The sequence below is a fragment of the Malus domestica genome, chromosome 16 (genome assembly GCF_042453785.1).
Source record: "Malus domestica chromosome 16, GDT2T_hap1".
NCBI classification, from domain to species: domain Eukaryota; kingdom Viridiplantae; phylum Streptophyta; class Magnoliopsida; order Rosales; family Rosaceae; genus Malus; species Malus domestica.
Genome location: NC_091676.1, coordinates 2,663,489 through 2,680,700, shown reverse-complemented (window position 1 = coordinate 2,680,700; position 17,212 = coordinate 2,663,489). Strand labels below are relative to the sequence as shown.

At 39.6% G+C, this 17,212-nt stretch overlaps 3 protein-coding genes and 1 pseudogene across 3 annotated transcripts; 2 read left to right on the top strand and 2 right to left on the bottom strand.

Annotated features, from left to right (window-relative positions):
- Nucleotides 1-4,189: 4,189 nt before the first annotated feature.
- On the top strand, nt 4,190-6,710 carry LOC114823651 (glycosyltransferase BC10-like). The gene is made up of 2 exons (XM_070815731.1): nt 4,190-5,293; nt 5,903-6,710. Exons 1-2 carry the CDS (start codon nt 4,736-4,738, stop codon nt 6,545-6,547), a joined length of 1,203 nt encoding a protein of 400 aa, XP_070671832.1. The 5' UTR covers nt 4,190-4,735; the 3' UTR covers nt 6,548-6,710.
- A 1,221-nt stretch (nt 6,711-7,931) lies between these two features.
- Nucleotides 7,932-9,824, top strand: LOC139192910 (glycosyltransferase BC10-like). The gene is made up of 2 exons (XM_070815818.1): nt 7,932-8,585; nt 9,041-9,824. Exons 1-2 carry the CDS (start codon nt 7,974-7,976, stop codon nt 9,686-9,688), a joined length of 1,260 nt encoding a protein of 419 aa, XP_070671919.1. The 5' UTR covers nt 7,932-7,973; the 3' UTR covers nt 9,689-9,824.
- A 636-nt stretch (nt 9,825-10,460) lies between these two features.
- On the bottom strand, nt 10,461-13,084 carry LOC139192909 (probable leucine-rich repeat receptor-like protein kinase At1g68400). The gene is made up of 2 exons (XM_070815817.1): nt 11,666-13,084; nt 10,461-11,282 (listed from the first exon to the last, which is right to left on the bottom strand). The coding sequence occupies exons 1-2, from the start codon at nt 13,014-13,016 to the stop codon at nt 10,603-10,605; spliced, it is 2,031 nt and encodes a 676-aa protein (XP_070671918.1). The 5' UTR covers nt 13,017-13,084; the 3' UTR covers nt 10,461-10,602.
- A 2,919-nt stretch (nt 13,085-16,003) lies between these two features.
- Nucleotides 16,004-17,122, bottom strand: LOC139192757 (LEAF RUST 10 DISEASE-RESISTANCE LOCUS RECEPTOR-LIKE PROTEIN KINASE-like 2.4; annotated as a pseudogene).
- Nucleotides 17,123-17,212: the final 90 nt, after the last annotated feature.

Sequence of the window (17,212 nt, the reverse complement as noted above, 5' to 3'; positions counted from 1 at the left end):
TTTGCTGTTTTATTTCACAGCTGCTTATTCTCATAGCACGCATAAACATTTTTTTTTCAAAGCACAACAATACCAAACCAACCCTTAGACTGGGAGAAGAGCCTCCGCCTTCCCCAGTTCCCTCTTGCCCTTGCATTCAACAGCTACTTGTTTGGCAAACTGTTATCATCCATGGATTAATAAGCCACCGGAATGGACAAGGACTTTGTCCTTCTATTTTTTATTTTTTTTTTGGTTTTGCTTTAAGACCACGGACACCAAATTTTACCTTCCAACTGAAATTAGAGGCCACCACCACGACCAAGTAGTTGGGTAAATTAATTTTCATTGCCATGAAGAAAATATATGCATGTTGGTATTCCCGTTCCATCCATTCCATGATGTTTGTATCATACTTGACCAATCTCGAAATTACTAAGCACCGGTCAACGTTATACTGTTAATGACTCAGAAGAGTTTCCCTTCAACCAGGAGGTCAATCACAGCGCGACACGTGTCGACATCAGAAGCCAATCATAGCGCGACACGTGTCAACATTAGAAGCCAATCACAACATGACACGTGTCAATGTCAGAATGAAACTAGAAACTCTCTTCTATAAATAGATATCATTCCCTCACAATATTTCCTAATGTCATTTGTACTAAATCATTCACTAGTACTCACTAAAGGAGAGCTTGAACCTATGTACTTGTGTAAACCTTTTACAATTAATGAGAACTCTTCTACTCCGTGGACGTAGCCAATCTGGGTGAATCATGTACATCTTGTGTTTGTTTCCCTGTCTTTATCCATTTGTATACTTATCCACACTAGTGACCGGAGCATTCTAGCGAATGTCACAAACTTAACACTTTTTATTGTACCAAAGTCATCGCTGATTTTGTGCATCAACACATGATAAGGAAGCATGTTGTAACAACTAATTTGAAAGTGCTTTTAAAATGATTGAGACCGCTTTTAGAGGAAAACAATTTAGTTCCAAAAACAATTCAAGGGTTTAGTCTAGTAACATTTTGTCTTCATTTAATTAAAAAATATCTTAACTCCGACTCAAATAAAATTGCAAAAAAATTGTATTTATACCATCTGGTTTACAAAGTCATGTATACGAACGATAAGAGAAATGCTAAGGAGATTATGTCAAAAAAGGGGACTTTCCGCCACCTTATTTTCTTAGTACAATTTTCATGCAAATATTACAAAATATTGTGAAAAAAACATGAGTTGGCGGAAAGAATTGTTGAGGATAGAATGGTTCCAAAAACATTTACACAAAAAACGCTTTTAATCACTTTTAAAACAATTCTAAACGAGTCCTAAATTTGTTTTCTTTTTTCCTTGTTGATTTTTATTATTAACAAGTCATGTCTCTTTTTCCTTATTGATTCATAAGTCAATCCACATGACGGGTTTAGTCTAGTAGTATTTTATCTTCACTTAATTAAAAAAATGTCTTAACTCTGACTCAAATAAAATTGAAAAAAAAAATGTATTTATACCATCTTGTTTACAAAGTCATATATACGAACGATAAGAAAAATGTTGAGGAGGTTCATTTAAAAGTGGTACTCTTTGCCACATTATTTTTTTTGATACAATTTTTATACCAATATTACAAAATATTATACAAAAAATATGAAATGACGGAGAATCTCTTACCATGTAGTGGACAATAGTTGCGATAAAAAAGAAAATACGATCGATGATTTGGCGATGGCGAGACATGTGTAAGCAGTCCATTGTGGAATGTTGAGACCAATGCTTTATTAGCCCGACACCCTCGCACCTACTTTTGGTGTAGAAAATAAAACAGGGATAAGCGCCTTGTTGTCAGATGCTCGTTTACTTGGACAGATTATCCACAGTTTTCTCACTCTCATTACTTGTAATTTGTATCTCAAAAGGAGCAAAAGATAGGGTAAAAAAATTGATGGGATTCGCATCTAAATGCCTTATAATTTGGTTAAAGAATAATGATAGGAACACTAAATTTATAGATAAAGTTTTGAAAACTAAATGATATAGAAGTTGATGATTGATTTATTACTTATACGTCGATAAACGTGCTTATTCTTATTGGTGACATATAATTTAATTTACAAATTTAGTCTTCAAATTTGATCTCCCTAGTATTACCCTTTGGTTAAAACCAAACAAAACACAATACTCACATCATATATAAAATTGAGTTCTTGATAGAGAAAGTTAAAGGTGACTCTCTCAAAGTAGGATTTTTTATGAACTTTCTGTCACCTTATATTTTTAACATAATATTTTATAATATTGGCACGTTAATTGTGCTAAAAACATGAAGTGGTGAAGAGTCTATGGAGTGTCCAACTTTTAAAAGAGCCTTCTTAGCATTTCCCTTATGATTAATGAATATAATTCACCGTCGAAAATCATTGCAACAACAGCTGAGAAGCTTTTTATAATGTTTTTTTTTTAATATATATTAGTATTTTTTGGACTTTTTAGTGTTCCCCGATATATAGCATATATAAAAAAATTTAGTTATGAGATCTTCAGTTATCAGATCCATTTGAATCCCGATTCATCTGATACATGTTCTATATTGTAGTCAGTGTTCAAAATATCCACAAATTGTTGATATTTCCATTGAAATATTGGAAAAATCAAGACTCCATATGGAGGGGGAGGGGGTAAAACGAAAACTTCATCCTATATCAATGAAATATAATGAATATTGACAAAATTTCATAAATTTTTTGTAGGAATACAAAGTAGATTTTGAAGTTTTTTTTGTGATAATTTTTTTCTTTAATTTCGACTAAATCTGAATGAGTTGATATACACATCGCATTACAAATTTTCATATAAAAAACAATCCATATCAATACCGATATTGAGATATATCCATCGATATTTTTACCTATATAGATATTTTAAACCTAACTTTAGCAATAGAATTTTCGTGTAATTCTTTCCTCTATAAATTTATAATCACGAAGTTTCCTTCTTCTTTTATTTTTTTCTGCATCGATTCTCATGAAAAGGAAAAGAGAATAATAATTCGAGAGATTGAATTTGTCAAAGATAGCATGGCAATGGAAAAGCACCGTCGGCCTGGCCATGCCATCTGGCGTTTTATGGTTGCCAAAGGATCAGGATCCTCTCCTGAGCAGATGGAGAGGATCCTCCTGACTAAGGACATCGGGCCGTTCATTTTTTATCCAACGGTTATGATTATTATAATTTTTAGAGGGTCCCCTGTTTGTAACCGTTGGATAAAAAATGAACGGTCCGATAGGCCTGATCAGGAGGATCCTCTCCATCTGCTCAGGAGAGGATCCTGATCCGTTGCGAAAAGTCTGGAGGCGTTTAAAAGGTCGAACGAAAACGTGTCAAGAAACTGGAGCTGCGTTTCTCACGCGGACTATTATTCTTATTATTGTTACTTAATACTTTTTATTAAAATTATTAATTGGCGGCTTTTAATATTGTAATTCAAAGTCCATTTAATCCCAAAAAATAACGCCTCCGTCGTTTCATAATTCTTCACCGTAACTGTCAGTAAAACGACGGCTCCCTAAAAAAAAAAAGAACTGTTATTCTCTCTTTTCTCTTTAATTTGTTTTAGATTATATATAATATATTTAATTTACACAAAAGAGCTGTTATTATCTCTTCCTGTCTTTCACTTTCTTTTTGGGTTTTTCTTGTTGACCAATTCTGATTAGGTTTCTTCTTAAATATTCTAGTTATAATACTAAAATAAATTGAATTCAGGTAAACTTAATCCGTTAATTAATAATTAAATTAAAATTTAATTTTCAATAATCATATTTTTTTTTAACAGACGATAATATTTAACTAAGGGATTGAGGAGGTAGGTTAAGTCTTACAATAGATTTGCCATAATAATGCGGTCCAACTTTTTAACTTGACAACAATTGAACCTAAAACTTATAAATGAAGATGAATATCGTTATACCGTAGTACTAATATTTAAACTTAACATGGTTGCTGAAAATACCATAATTTTCAACAACCATGTTAATTTTACACAATTTAGTTTAAAAAAAAAAAGATTTTTCTAGTATTATTGTACTTTTTTTTACCTTAATTACGATTAATAAAATAAAAGGTTTCTTTCCAACAAATATAATAAATACTTTGACAAAAAAAAAAAATAATAAATAAATTCCAATAATAAAAAATGAGTGTTTACTTGAAACTCAAATTCCAAATTTGTTAGACAGATTGAGATGGGAGAGCTGCACCCCCTACCTCGTCGCCATGGTCTAGAAGCTTCAAAGTCATGAGTTCATATGACCTTATAGGTTACCAGCCTTCCCCAGCCCATAAATTTAACCCAGACGGAGTCCGATCTCTCCTCTCTCTCTAACTTCTCCCTTCTTCATCCCTATCTGCTTTGTACTTCAATTCCTGCCACGAAAACCTTCTTGTTTCTGGATTTGTTCAAAGTGATTTGCTTTTGGTTTCTGATTTATATACATATATATATATATATATATATATATGTCTATCAGAAGCAGCTTCTTAGCAGGAATCCCGTCATATGTTCAAGAGGCATATTGATATTTCGAAGTCTCGGAGTTCTCCTGGATTTCGAAACCTACAATCTAACTTGGTATTTGTCAAATTTCTTATCCCACAAGTTTGGCTGGACTTTTTCTTCTCGATCAACCCTCTGAAGCCATAACAGAAGCATTGATCATATTTTCTTGTAAATATTTTTGTTGTTAGAATGAAGGTACTAAATCAAAACCCTTTAAACTTCTTCTCAAAGCTCTTCAATTTCCAGCTCAACCTCCTCAATCTCCTCTTCTACTTCCTCCTCTTCGGCGGCGGTCTGACCCTCGGAATGGTGCTCAGCTTCTACATGAAAGACTTTTCCTTGAGTCTGCAATTAGCACAATTCTCCTTCTCGACCTCAACATCTGCATCCAATCCGCACAACCTAATGCCGAACGTAAAAGCAGTCCAACCGAACGAGAGTTATCGTCCTCCTCGTATAGGATTGAAGGAGTATCTAAAGCCGCCGGAGGTTTTCCACGACATGGACGATGTGGAGTTGCTGTGGAGAGCTTCGATGAGTCCTCGGATTTCCGAGTATCCGTTTCCCCGTGTTCCCAAGGTTGCCTTCTTGTTCTTGGTAAAGGGTCCTGTTCTTTTGGCCCCGTTGTGGGAGAAGTTCTTCAAAGGACATCAAGGATTGTACTCGATCTACGTGCACTCGAATCCATCTTACAATGGATCGCACCCGGAAACTCCAGTTTTTCATGGCAGAAGAATTCCTAGCCAGGTCAGTTACTTTTCCTGCATAAATTTATTTGTTAGCTATCCTGCACACCGTGATCTGATGACGATTTTGGAGTGCTAATAACAATTCCGTAAATAATTAGATGCCGCAAAGGTGAGATTTGGAGGGAACATTAGTTTTGAATGAAAGATTAAGAATCCATTAAACAATGACATGATTGTGTGAAGTTGATTGACTAAAATGTTTAAACTACAAACCTTGTTGGCAAAATAAGATTAAATGCTTGACAGAGCGCCTGCTCTGTTTTAGACAATCCACCTACTTGAAAGCACATATTTGGTCTAGGAGCTCATGCCTTCAAATCATCTTAGTTCTCTTAATTAATCACCCGATTTGATCGATTACCATCCTAATGTGTAGAAAACCTTTCCGTAATGGGTTAATCCGTACTTGATTTCGAAATGTGTTAATCCAAAGAGCATGACATGGACCATTTGTTTAATTAGGCACATTAATTCAGCCTAGTAGATTAACAAAACGGCATTGCTAAGCGCACGTAGCAGCAGTCGATGATTTTCTTTTTCCGGCAGATTGTTCATTTAATGGCAAGATCGTTCTTACTAATTTTTATACATTCTAAATGTAATGCAGGAAGTAGAATGGGGAAATGTGAACATGATCGAGGCCGAGCGCCGCCTGTTGGCGAATGCTCTTCTCGACATCTCAAACGAACGGTTCGTTCTGCTCTCGGAGTCATGCATTCCCCTCCACAACTTCTCCACCGTCTACAATTACATCATCCGCTCCAACGAAACTTTTGTGCAAGTCTATGATGATCCAAGCTCGGTCGGGCGTGGCAGGTACAGTTTTAACATGTATCCACAAGTCTGGTTGAATCAATGGCGAAAAGGGTCGCAATGGTTTGAAATGGACAGAAGCCTCGCCATTGAAGTTGTCTCGGATAGAAAATACTTCCCGGTGTTCCAAAGTTACTGCAAGGGATCATGCTACGCAGACGAGCATTACTTACCTACATTTGTGAACATGAAATTTGGGAAGAAGAATTCGAATAGGACTTTGACCTGGGTTGACTGGTCGAGGGGCGGCCCACACCCTGCCAAGTTTACTAGAACAGATGTGACGATTGATGTTTTGAACAGCTTGAGGAATGGGACTTCTTGTATATACAATGGAAGAGTATCCAACGTTTGTTACCTGTTTGCCAGGAAGTTTGGGCCTGAAACGCTCGAGAGACTACTGAAGTTTGCGCCGAAGCTCATGGGATTCAACAGATAGAATCATTTGACATACGAATATTTCAAACTACTTTCATCTATGATGACTAAGATCATAGTCGTTGTCCAACAAATTTATATTCATTATTCGATTGATTTAGTGTAGGGTAGAAAACAAAAATGGTCCTGTTTCTGTTTATAATTCAAATCACTTCATTCTTACATTTCTGGTAAGCTACTTTTATTTTTGTTTATCTTGAAAGCAAAGTGTTGATGGTGGGTTAAACTGCTTCCAAGAACACCAATTTCAAAGGCTTCGGCGTCTTGCGCATATTTTATGGAATTGTGGACTGAAATTGAACAGAAGGTCTTGAGTTTATAGTCCTGAAACATTTTTTAAAAGTGAGACTCTTTATGATTCTCTGTCACGTTACAATTTCACATCAATTATCGAGCTAACATTATAAAATATTATACAAAAAAAAAAACGAGGTGACACAGAGTAGGTGGAAAGTCCCAACCAACATTATAAAATATTATACGTTAATTATCGAGCTAACATTATAAAATATTATACAAAAAAAAGGAGGTGACATAGAGTAGGTGGAGAGTCTCAGCCAACATTATAAAATATTATACAAAAAAAAAACGAGGTGACATATAGTAGGTGGAGAGTCCCAATTTTTTTAAGTTGTTGATGTCAATCTACATCATGCTACATAAAAATTTGGTATTTCGGTTAGAAAACACTAAGACTCGTCTTTTTTTTTTTACTGTTATTGCTGATGTAAACCTTTTGACTCGTTTAGAGATGCTCTTCATTGCCACAAGACCCTTTGCGTTCATCATGCAATTAAGAAAAATAGGCTGATGGGGACAATCACATCGATCCTAATCAAAACATGTCATTGGAATATATGGACTTAAATCATCTTATGCCTTTAAGTCATTTTTATTTGAAGCCCAAGCAATCGTTATTTATTTTCCAAATGAAGAAAAAGCAGAAAAACTTTCCTGTTATTAAAAAATAAAATCAAACAAGAATGTAACCAAAAAATTAGGCCACAATTAGGCATTGAACAGTATTGGAATGACTAAGCTAATCAAATCTTTTGAAATCCATTTTTTATTTTATTTTATACAAACTATTTTAGCTAAGGTAATAAATCTCCGTTTCTTTTATTTTCCCGTATTTTCTAGTGCATTAATCTCAAATCCTTAAAATTGGTACAACAAGATAAAGCATTACATTATTTACCTTATATACAAAAGTAAAATAAGATCTTGTATTTACTATTTCATTGCAGACAGGTCCCTGTCAATTGCCATGGTGAACAACAAAGTCCTCACAGCAGATAATTTCAAGGCCAAATCTTCATAGCATGTGATATGTTTATGTTTCAGATTGCTTTGATTTCTTAATCCCAAATTTTGTCCGCTAATCGTCTTGTTTTTTATGATTAACAGAGGTTAATTATAACAGGTTTATGATTAATCTCTTTGTAAACATGAAGGCTCAAGATCCAAACTCTCCAAGCTTTTTTCCAAAATCCTTCAATCTCCAACGCCACCTCCGCAATCTCCTCTCACATTTCCTGCTCTTTGTTTTCGGATTAACCCTCGGAGTTGTACATAGCAATCTCAAGGAGTTTTCATTTGGCAGTCTACAATTCGCACAGTTCCCCTTCTCACCTATGTCACCTCCTCCTCCATCCAATATTTCAAAAACCCTAATGCCAAATGCAACCTCCCCAACAATATCCGTTGTTGCGACCAACACATCCGCTTCGTCAAGTCCTCCCCGCATAGGGTTGAAGGACTATCTGAAACCACCGAAGGCGTTTCACGACATGAACAATTCGGAACTGCTGTGGAGAGCTTCCATGACTCCGCGGATTCCAGAATATCCATTCCATCTCGTTCCAAAAGTTGCTTTCATGTTCTTGACAAGGGGGCCTGTTGTTTTGGCACCATTGTGGGAGAAGTTTTTTGCAGGGCATCAAGGTTTCTACTCAATTTATGTGCACTCAAGTCCGTCCTACAATCACTCATCGTACACCGAAACTCCAGTTTTTCGTGGCCGGAGAATTCCGAGTCAGGTCAGTTTTTATTCCCCTATTGTCTGCACTAAGTAAATCCTATATTTCTTTGAATTTTTTTTTTTCAGAACTGAAATTGTTAACTCAAGTTTCATCACACAGACTATAAAACCATAGAAGTAAATTAATTTTTGACTACCTACCTTTACACCCTCTGTGTTGTTTGTCATTAAATTTCATAAGGAGTTGCTAACTTACAATATTTCACACAAATTTTTAAAATTATATTACTATCTATGCTTGTTAAATTGTTTGTGAGACAGATGTGGGATCCCATTTTGGATTAAGTATATGTCACACTAGCCGCACTAAGTCGTACAATCAGACATCTATGAATAATTGTAATTCTCAAGTTCACCAAAAAAAAAAAAATTGTAATTCTCAATAATTTCCACAATATGGGTGGAGCCAATTCTTCTCACTATTTTCTGTTCTACAACATGTACCATTTGCAGGAAGTGGAATGGGGGAAGGTGAGCTTGATCGAGGCAGAGCGCCGCCTCCTGGCGAATGCTCTTCTCGACATCTCAAACCAGCGTTTTGTTCTGCTCTCAGAAGCATGCATTCCCCTCTACAACTTCTCCACTGTCTACTCCTACCTCATGAACTCCACCCAAACTTTCGTCGAGGTCTATGACGATCCCAGTGGAGTGGGACGCGGCCGGTATGAACTCAGTGACTACCCGGGAATCACAATCGATCAATGGCGAAAAGGGTCGCAGTGGTTCCAAGCGGATAGAGACCTTGCCCTTGAATTCGTATCAGACCGAAAATACTTCCCAGTGTTCATGAAATGCAAGGACTACTGTTTTGCAGATGAACATTATTTGCCAACGTTTGTGTACATGAAATTTGGAGCAAAGAATGCAAATAGGACGTTGACCTGGGTTGACTGGGAAAAGGGTGGCCCACACCCGACGGAGTACAAGAGCGAAAATGTGACGGCGGAGCTTTTGAGTGACCTGAGGAATGGTTTTGGTCGGAAATGTGAATACAATGGGAGGAGTACGGATGTTTGTTTCTTATTCGCAAGGAAGTTCCCGCCAACTGCTTTGGATAACCTGCTCAAGTTTGCACGGGAGAGCATACACTTCAACACATAGATATTCATGGCTACTGTACTCTTACTGCTTCAGAGAAAAAGAAAAGAAAAGAACAAACTTCAAATTAGCAAATTACAACATATAGGACCACAATATTAATTCTTTTTTGTTTGCAGTCTAGAAATTAAATCGTTACTTTCATGGTACAAGATCAATTAGTAAATTACAACATAAGCCACCATGCGATGGTCTGGTTTGACTATCAACAAGTAGGCCGAGCATCATTACTTTCCGACCGTTGTAACAAGTTGGCAAAACTGACAACTTTATAGCATGAAGTCTCAGGGGCAAGCCTTGTCAACACATCAACCCTAAGCCACATGTTGGTCATCAATAGGAGCAATAGCCTACGAAGGGACATAAAACTATCAGACCGAGCGCTCGGGCGTTGGTTTCCTCGTACCCCAGGCCCGAGGAAGATGCTCGGTACGTGTTGACCTTAACGAATGTCACTTTGGTACCATATGTCGACTAAAGAACAAAGAAGTAAGTGTTGACCTTAACGAATGTCACTTTGGTACCATTTGTCGACTAGAGAACAAAGAAGTAAGTAACCAGCTAGTCATGCCTACCTACTTGGTTTATTAAATACAAGAGCGGCCCACATCCGATGGAGTACAAGAGCCCAATTGTGATGGCGGCTCTTATGAGTGGCCCGAGGAGTGGTTATGGCCGGAAATGTGCTGAGACTTGCATCGCAGATTATCATGTACTTCAGCACATAGATTCAGATTGTTACATTTCCTTTTTGTTAATATTAATCCTAAATCGATTTAATTAAACGAAATCCCATTTAAGTTCAATAAAATCGTTGCTATCCATGTAAATAAACTAGCACAAACGAAAACGAGAGATTAAATAAGCAGGCAAGAGAACCGAAGCCTAGACACCGTTAAAAATGGTTGGTGGTGCGATCACTGACTTGCCCCGTAAGTGTCCTCCGACAACGACGGCGACTCGGACGTGGATTCAAAGCCCGCCTCGTGACTCGGCGAACCAGCCACGCCCCGAATCTCGTCAATCATTTTCACCACCTGGCTCATCTTGGGACGTTGATCAGGCGAAGCCGCCGTGCAAGCCATTGCAATCTGCAAAAGCCCCACCATCTCCTCCTCAATATCCTTGTACCTCATCAGCTCCAAATCAAACACCTCCGCGGTCCATTCTTCCCTGACCACAGACTGGACCCACCTGGGCAGGTCCACAAGCCCACCGTATCCTCCCCCGGACCCGCCATTATCCACCACGGAGGGACACTTCCCCGTGAGCAGCTCCAGCAGGAGAACACCGAAAGCGTACACGTCTGATTTCTGCGTCAACTTCCGACCGTCCAACGTCTCGGGAGCGCGGTAGCCGCAGGATCGCGGAGCGGACGACGTGGCGGGCGGAGGAGGCACGAAGACGGAGAGTCCGAAGTCGGAGACGCGGGCGTTACCGGTCTTGTCTAAGAGGATGTTGGTGGACTTGATGTTACCGTGGGTGAGCTTAAGCGGACTGCACGAGCTGTGAATGAATGCCAAGCCTCGAGCCGCTCCGGCTGCGATTTTCAGCCTCGTTGTCCAGTCCAGCGGAGTCCGACCGGGTCCACGGTTTCCTGTTCAACTTAGCCCTCATAAGTTCACGATAATTACAATTAGGACAATTCATGTAAAGGCGTGAAATGCTGCGTAGTTGGGCGCTTTTTGGTCATATTCAGGCGGAAAAGAAGGAAAAGGAGCGAGCAAAAAACCAAGACAAAAGTAAAAGAAACGACAGAACAGACAAAAAATTACAAAAAAGCCCCTACCATTTGACCCCGTTTGACCTTCGCAGTATAGAACTGTCCACTCATCCGTGGGATGATTGAAAATTCGAAATAGTGTAAAATTGAAAATAAAAAACGCAGGAAATTGCTACCCAAAATTAAACTAGAATTTTTTTTAAAAAAAATTCTTGGCAACCAAACAGAAATTAAGCAGGAAAAGTGAGAAAATTTACCGTGGAGAACCCAGAACAGGCTGCCATTGGGCATGTAATCGTATACCAACAATTTCTCCTCCCTGGCGAAGTAATAAGCCCTCAAGCTCACAATGTTGGGATGGCTGAGCCGCCCCAGCACAGCCATGTGCTGCTCGAACTGAGTCTTCCCGCCAATCTGAGCATCCTTGAGCCTCTTAACAGCCACCACATTGCCATCGTCGAGCACCGCCTTGTACGCCGTCCCGAACCCGCCTTTCCCCAGCATCTCGGCCGAGGCCCTGAGCAAGTCCTCGAGCTCGAAACGCTTCACTCCTTCGAAGAACACCATCCGACCCCGCTCGTACCCGGGTTGGGCAGAGGAGTAAGGGCTCGACGAGTACACGATCTTCTCAGTTTCTAGAAGCTTCGAGCGGCCCTTGCCCTGCCGCATTTTGGTGCTGAAATTCCGCCAGAAGTAGCAGTACAGGAGCAGCGAAACCAGCACGAGAACTAAAGCGTCGCCGACTATGATGGCGATTAGAGCCTCCGGACTCATTTTCGCGCTACCAACACGGTGAGAATTTCCCGATTTGTTCGGCGCTGATTTCGCGGGCAACGAACTCGGCGACGACGCTACGACGGTTGGGTTAGCAGCAGGCATTACAGGAGACGCAATGGCTCCGTCAGATCCAGGCCGGGTCGGGTCGTTTGATGTACCCTTGCAGCTCTGCACCGGAGACCCGCATAGACCCGGGTTTTCAGCAAAAGCGGTTACGGGGAAAATCGAAAAGGACTTGGGTATTTCGCCGGTCAGACGGTTCGCAGACACATTGAGGTCCTGCAGATTCGGCAGGCTCAGACCCGACAGTGAACCGGAGAAACGGTTCGCCTCGAGCCGGAGAGTGAGAAGATGGGTCAAATGGTTGACCGTTGAGGGAATCTCGCCGGATAAGTTGTTGTAGGACAGATCGAGACGGTAGAGACGGAAGAGAGAGGTTGCGGAGGCGGGAAAGTCACCGGAGAGGTCGTTGTAGGAGAGGAATAAGAGTTTGAGGGCGGTGAAGTTGGAAAGGTCCGGAATGGGGCCGGAGAGGCGGTTACCCTTGAGGCTCAGAACTCGCAGCTGAGTTAGCGCGGTGAGTGGCTCGAATGAGCCGCGGAGGTCGAGGTTCTCGAGGACGAGTCGGGAGACTCGGTTATTTGTGCATGACACGCCGGTCCAGGTGCACGGGTCACCGGAGGTGGAGTTCCAGGTGGTGAGCTTGTTGGATGCGTCCGACGTGGCTTTGAATGATAGGAGAGGTTCGGTATCTGGATTTGAAGAGACGTGGAGAGCAGCGAAGAAGAAGCTCGTGAGCAGAAGAGTGGCCACGGCGGCCATGGCTGCCATTGTTTCTCTGCAAGTGAGAGCAGAGAGAGTGAGTGAGGGAGACAAGTGAAATCTCTTGGGTACCAGTAGTAATTAGTAAAATAAGTTTAATGAGGGTTGGCGGGACGTTGGTGTAATTATTGGGAAGTAGAGGAGTTTCAATGCAATTTACCGATAAAATGACGGATGCCCTTGACCTTTCACTGCAAGCGGTCAGTGTGACAGTGTCTTAACGTATAAAGCCGTGTAACGCTAGGATTTCATGTCGTTTTACATCGCCTGATAGATATCATAGCCGGGGATACAGGGATAGAGGGAGTGCGATGGGGGTTCATGGAATGGTATTTGTGTGCTGCCGCAGAGTATCATTCCCGGATGGAGGAGGAGCGGAAACGTGGGGACGTGGGTAGAGTTATTCGGGCGCGCTCCGAGATCCATACCGAAGGAGTGATTCTTGTCTAGTAAATCAGACGATCTACCGTACTCGCACGATCTGCCGCTGATGCGCGTGCACTAGGTCGTATGAGTCTGAGGGTTTCACATGTTCCATTAAATGAGTTTCTAGTCAACTATGTTATTTATTTTTAATCTACGAGTCCTGTGGATCGACTAAAACAGCCTCGCATAATTAATACGAGGACAGTTTTGCATAGTCGTGACAATCACTTGTTTATCTAGCGAAGACGTTATCTCAAATCAATCATACGATGCAAAAGCGAGTTAAAACACGTTTTGACGCGTAGTAGGTTTACAACAGTTTAATACATTGTTACGTTGGCATCATTGTTTTATTTGACTTGCTCGTCCTGGATTCTTATCCTGTAGACTCTTAACAAAAGAAATAATCTAGTGATTGAGCTTTTAAAGTTTGTTATGGCTTGTAAGAGACATGACCACATCATTTGTAAGACGCTTGCTACAAAATTGTAATACTTCTTATATTTTAAGTTTTAGTCAATTTCATTTCGATCCAAGAATCGTCATTGTCAAATAATTTTACTAAAATTTGTCTCAATAGTAAGAATAAGATCAATCTATCATTTTTTGCTTAAAGGCTACTGATGAGTCGATTTCACATTATATTATTTTATCCTATTTTTGTTATGTTTTGGTGAGATTTTGATACTTTGTTTTGTATTTTCAATGTGGGACATGTGAATACTCTGAACAAAAAGTGATCAAACAGATGAATTTGAAGTAATTCCACTAGAGTAGATTCGTGAGTCATTTCAAGTTGTTCGTGTCAAAATTTCATATTTTTATTTTGAGGTACGTGATCGTGGTGAAGTAATTAAAATCCAACGTGCAGCGATGAAGTATCGACGTTTCATGCTTAATTGTGATTTTTGAACAGTTGCTTCATTACTCTCGCATATGATATTGACAGGATGCTTTAAAATATAGTTTGTTAATGATGGGGCATGTGCATTTCAAAATTTCTAGCAAAACACAAATTTCATAAAAGCTCATGATAGCCGTGTGTGGCTTGTTGATATCACTTTTTTCTTCTTCTTCTTTTTCACATGTCCAAATGTAGGTTATGTTATCAAAAGTAGCATCAATCGATTCTTAATTTGTTACTTTGGAGCCATATCGTTGATTGTTTTGGTCTAAAGTAGGATTTAATCATAGAGATTGATAGTTTAATCCATTAGAATAATACAAGTGCACTTATAGTTTAATCTATTATGAACCTTTTTCAGCAGTGCGCCATTGAACATTGAAAACGATGGTCGCATGGTTTTATATGTATATATTTGTGCAAAAAATACCAAAGATCTGCTCATAAGAAAAATTCCAGACGATAATTAAAGCCTTCATTCTTAAACAAGCCCAATGGCTGAACCAAGCCCCAAAAAAGCCTTAAAAATCAGTTTTAACTTGAATTGATTCAATTAGGTCTACTTCACGACAAAACCCTACACTTAATGGCATGTTTACGCACCCGTAACCAGAATCAAAATTAGGAGTTGAATTCCGATTACGGAGTATTGAAACGTATACCAAACCTGAGGGAAGAGACCCACACAAAATCAGGAATCCAACTCCCCAAATTGGAGGAATTGGACTCCTTGGATGGGTGAGGTATTTGGACTCCGGGTGAAGGAGGGAATCAGGAATGTATTTTTTATACCTATTATGACCCTCTCATTATTTCTAAAATTTCAAGTCTGCCACTCAACCCAACAGCCCACCACTCCACGCGCACCCTGCCTTCATGAGTCTGCGCCTCACTTTCCAGTTGCCACCTCCCCGTGCGATCGTGCTTCACTTCCCATCCCACCAACTTAAGAACCCCAGCCACGTATCTCGCAAATCGGATTCAAAATCAACCACCCAAACCCAAAAAAATAAACAATTCAAATCCAAACCCACAAATATGTGGAAGCAATCACTCAACAAACCCATAAATCATGAAATACTTCGCAGGTGGAAGAGGTGGTGCCTATGGGTAGGGTGCATGGGGAAGGTGGAGGTGAGGGTCAGGAAAGGAATGGTACGTAGACTTGCAGAGAGAAGAAGTGTTCTATACTTCTATTCAGCTGGATTAGTAATCATATTGATTTTTATTCCGATTCAGGTGAATTAGTAAACAACTTATATGGACTCAACATCATTGCTACTCTGATTCCAGACAGTTTTAGTAAACAACTTCAACATGAATCTGATTCTGATTCTACCTCATTTCATTTCAACATCAATCCAATTCCTCTCAATCTGGTTATGGAATAGTAAACGCGCCCTTAACGAGTTTTATAGGTGGGTTAAGTTTCCTCCCAATATCTGAAATGTAATATGGCTCCGATTCTCCTTCCCGTCAGTCGGAATACAATCACATGGCTTCGCAAGAATTATTTCATTACTCGATCATTCCATTTGGCGACAACATAAATTTCCCAGAGTACGTTGGATCCTAGCTTAGTTGTGGTAGAACACTTTCGACACCAAATTAGGGGTGGTAGTAGGGTCACTCCTATGTGTTGATCCATTCATATATAGAAAAAAATAAAAAAAAATGCAACGCATACTTCATTATTCAGATTGCCTTACAAAAACACAGATTTGTTCAAGTAAAATACAGGGTTTCTACTGTATTGATACCAATGTGGTAGAAGAATCTGCCGGGGATTTTGGAGGAGAAGACAAGGCTTGGGTAGTATCTGCAACGAATCAACACTCCCTTCCAACATATCTATCACTTCCTTCATCGTTGGCCGATTTGAAGGATCAGTTTGTATGCACCACAAGTTCGCTATAATCATCTTCCTCGCTCTTACTTTGTCTTCCTCGTTCGTAACATTCTGCAGACCAAGCTCTTCGTCTCGTTCAAGACGCTGGTAAATCCAATGCGGAAAATATATTTCACTTGTATTTTCAGCTTCAGCGCCGATGTTCCTTCTTCCTCCAACCATATCTGAAAGCATCATTCCGTAGCTGTACACATCTGACTTGTGTGAGACCTTCCTAAAGTTTCTAGAAAATACTTCTGGAGCAATGTAACCTGTTGTACCTCTAGCTCCCAACATCGACACAATACTCTATTTCCTATTGCATAGTTTGGCAAGGCCAAAATCCGAGATTTTTGGGGTAAAGTTTTCATCAAGAAGCATGTTGTGAGGCTTGATGTCGAAATGCAAAATTTGTGTTTTGCAACCACGATGTAAGTACTCCAATCCTAGAGGAATACCGAGTGAAATTAAATCCCGAGTTTCCCATCCCAAGTGATGATGATCTTTCTTGGGAGTACTTGCATCAAATATGAACTTCTTGAGCGATCCATTAGGCATGAATTCATATATGAGAGCTCTCTTCGAACCCTCAAAACAGTAGCCCAACAAGGAGACAATGTTGACATGGGAAGTTCTACTTGATAAACCAGTCTCCTACAAGCACACGGATGTTCATTCCTATTCAAATACAGATACTTAAGCAGCAGCCTAGTTCTAGTTTGATTAGTAGTTTGTTTCCGATACTACTTGTAATTGAACTTTCTGTATTCTACTACATGTCTACTTTGTAATGCTATATATATCAATACTAATTGGCTCACTCAGATGATTGAGTTGAGTTTCATAAATCATATCTTTCATGGTATCACGAGCCAGCGTCTTACGACAACGGTTCATCGTTTAATTTTTTTTTTCTCTTCCCAGTATGGCGTCCTCTTCTTCTTCCTTTACTGCTGCTGCTCCCTCAGTTACGAATTTTCTTACCAT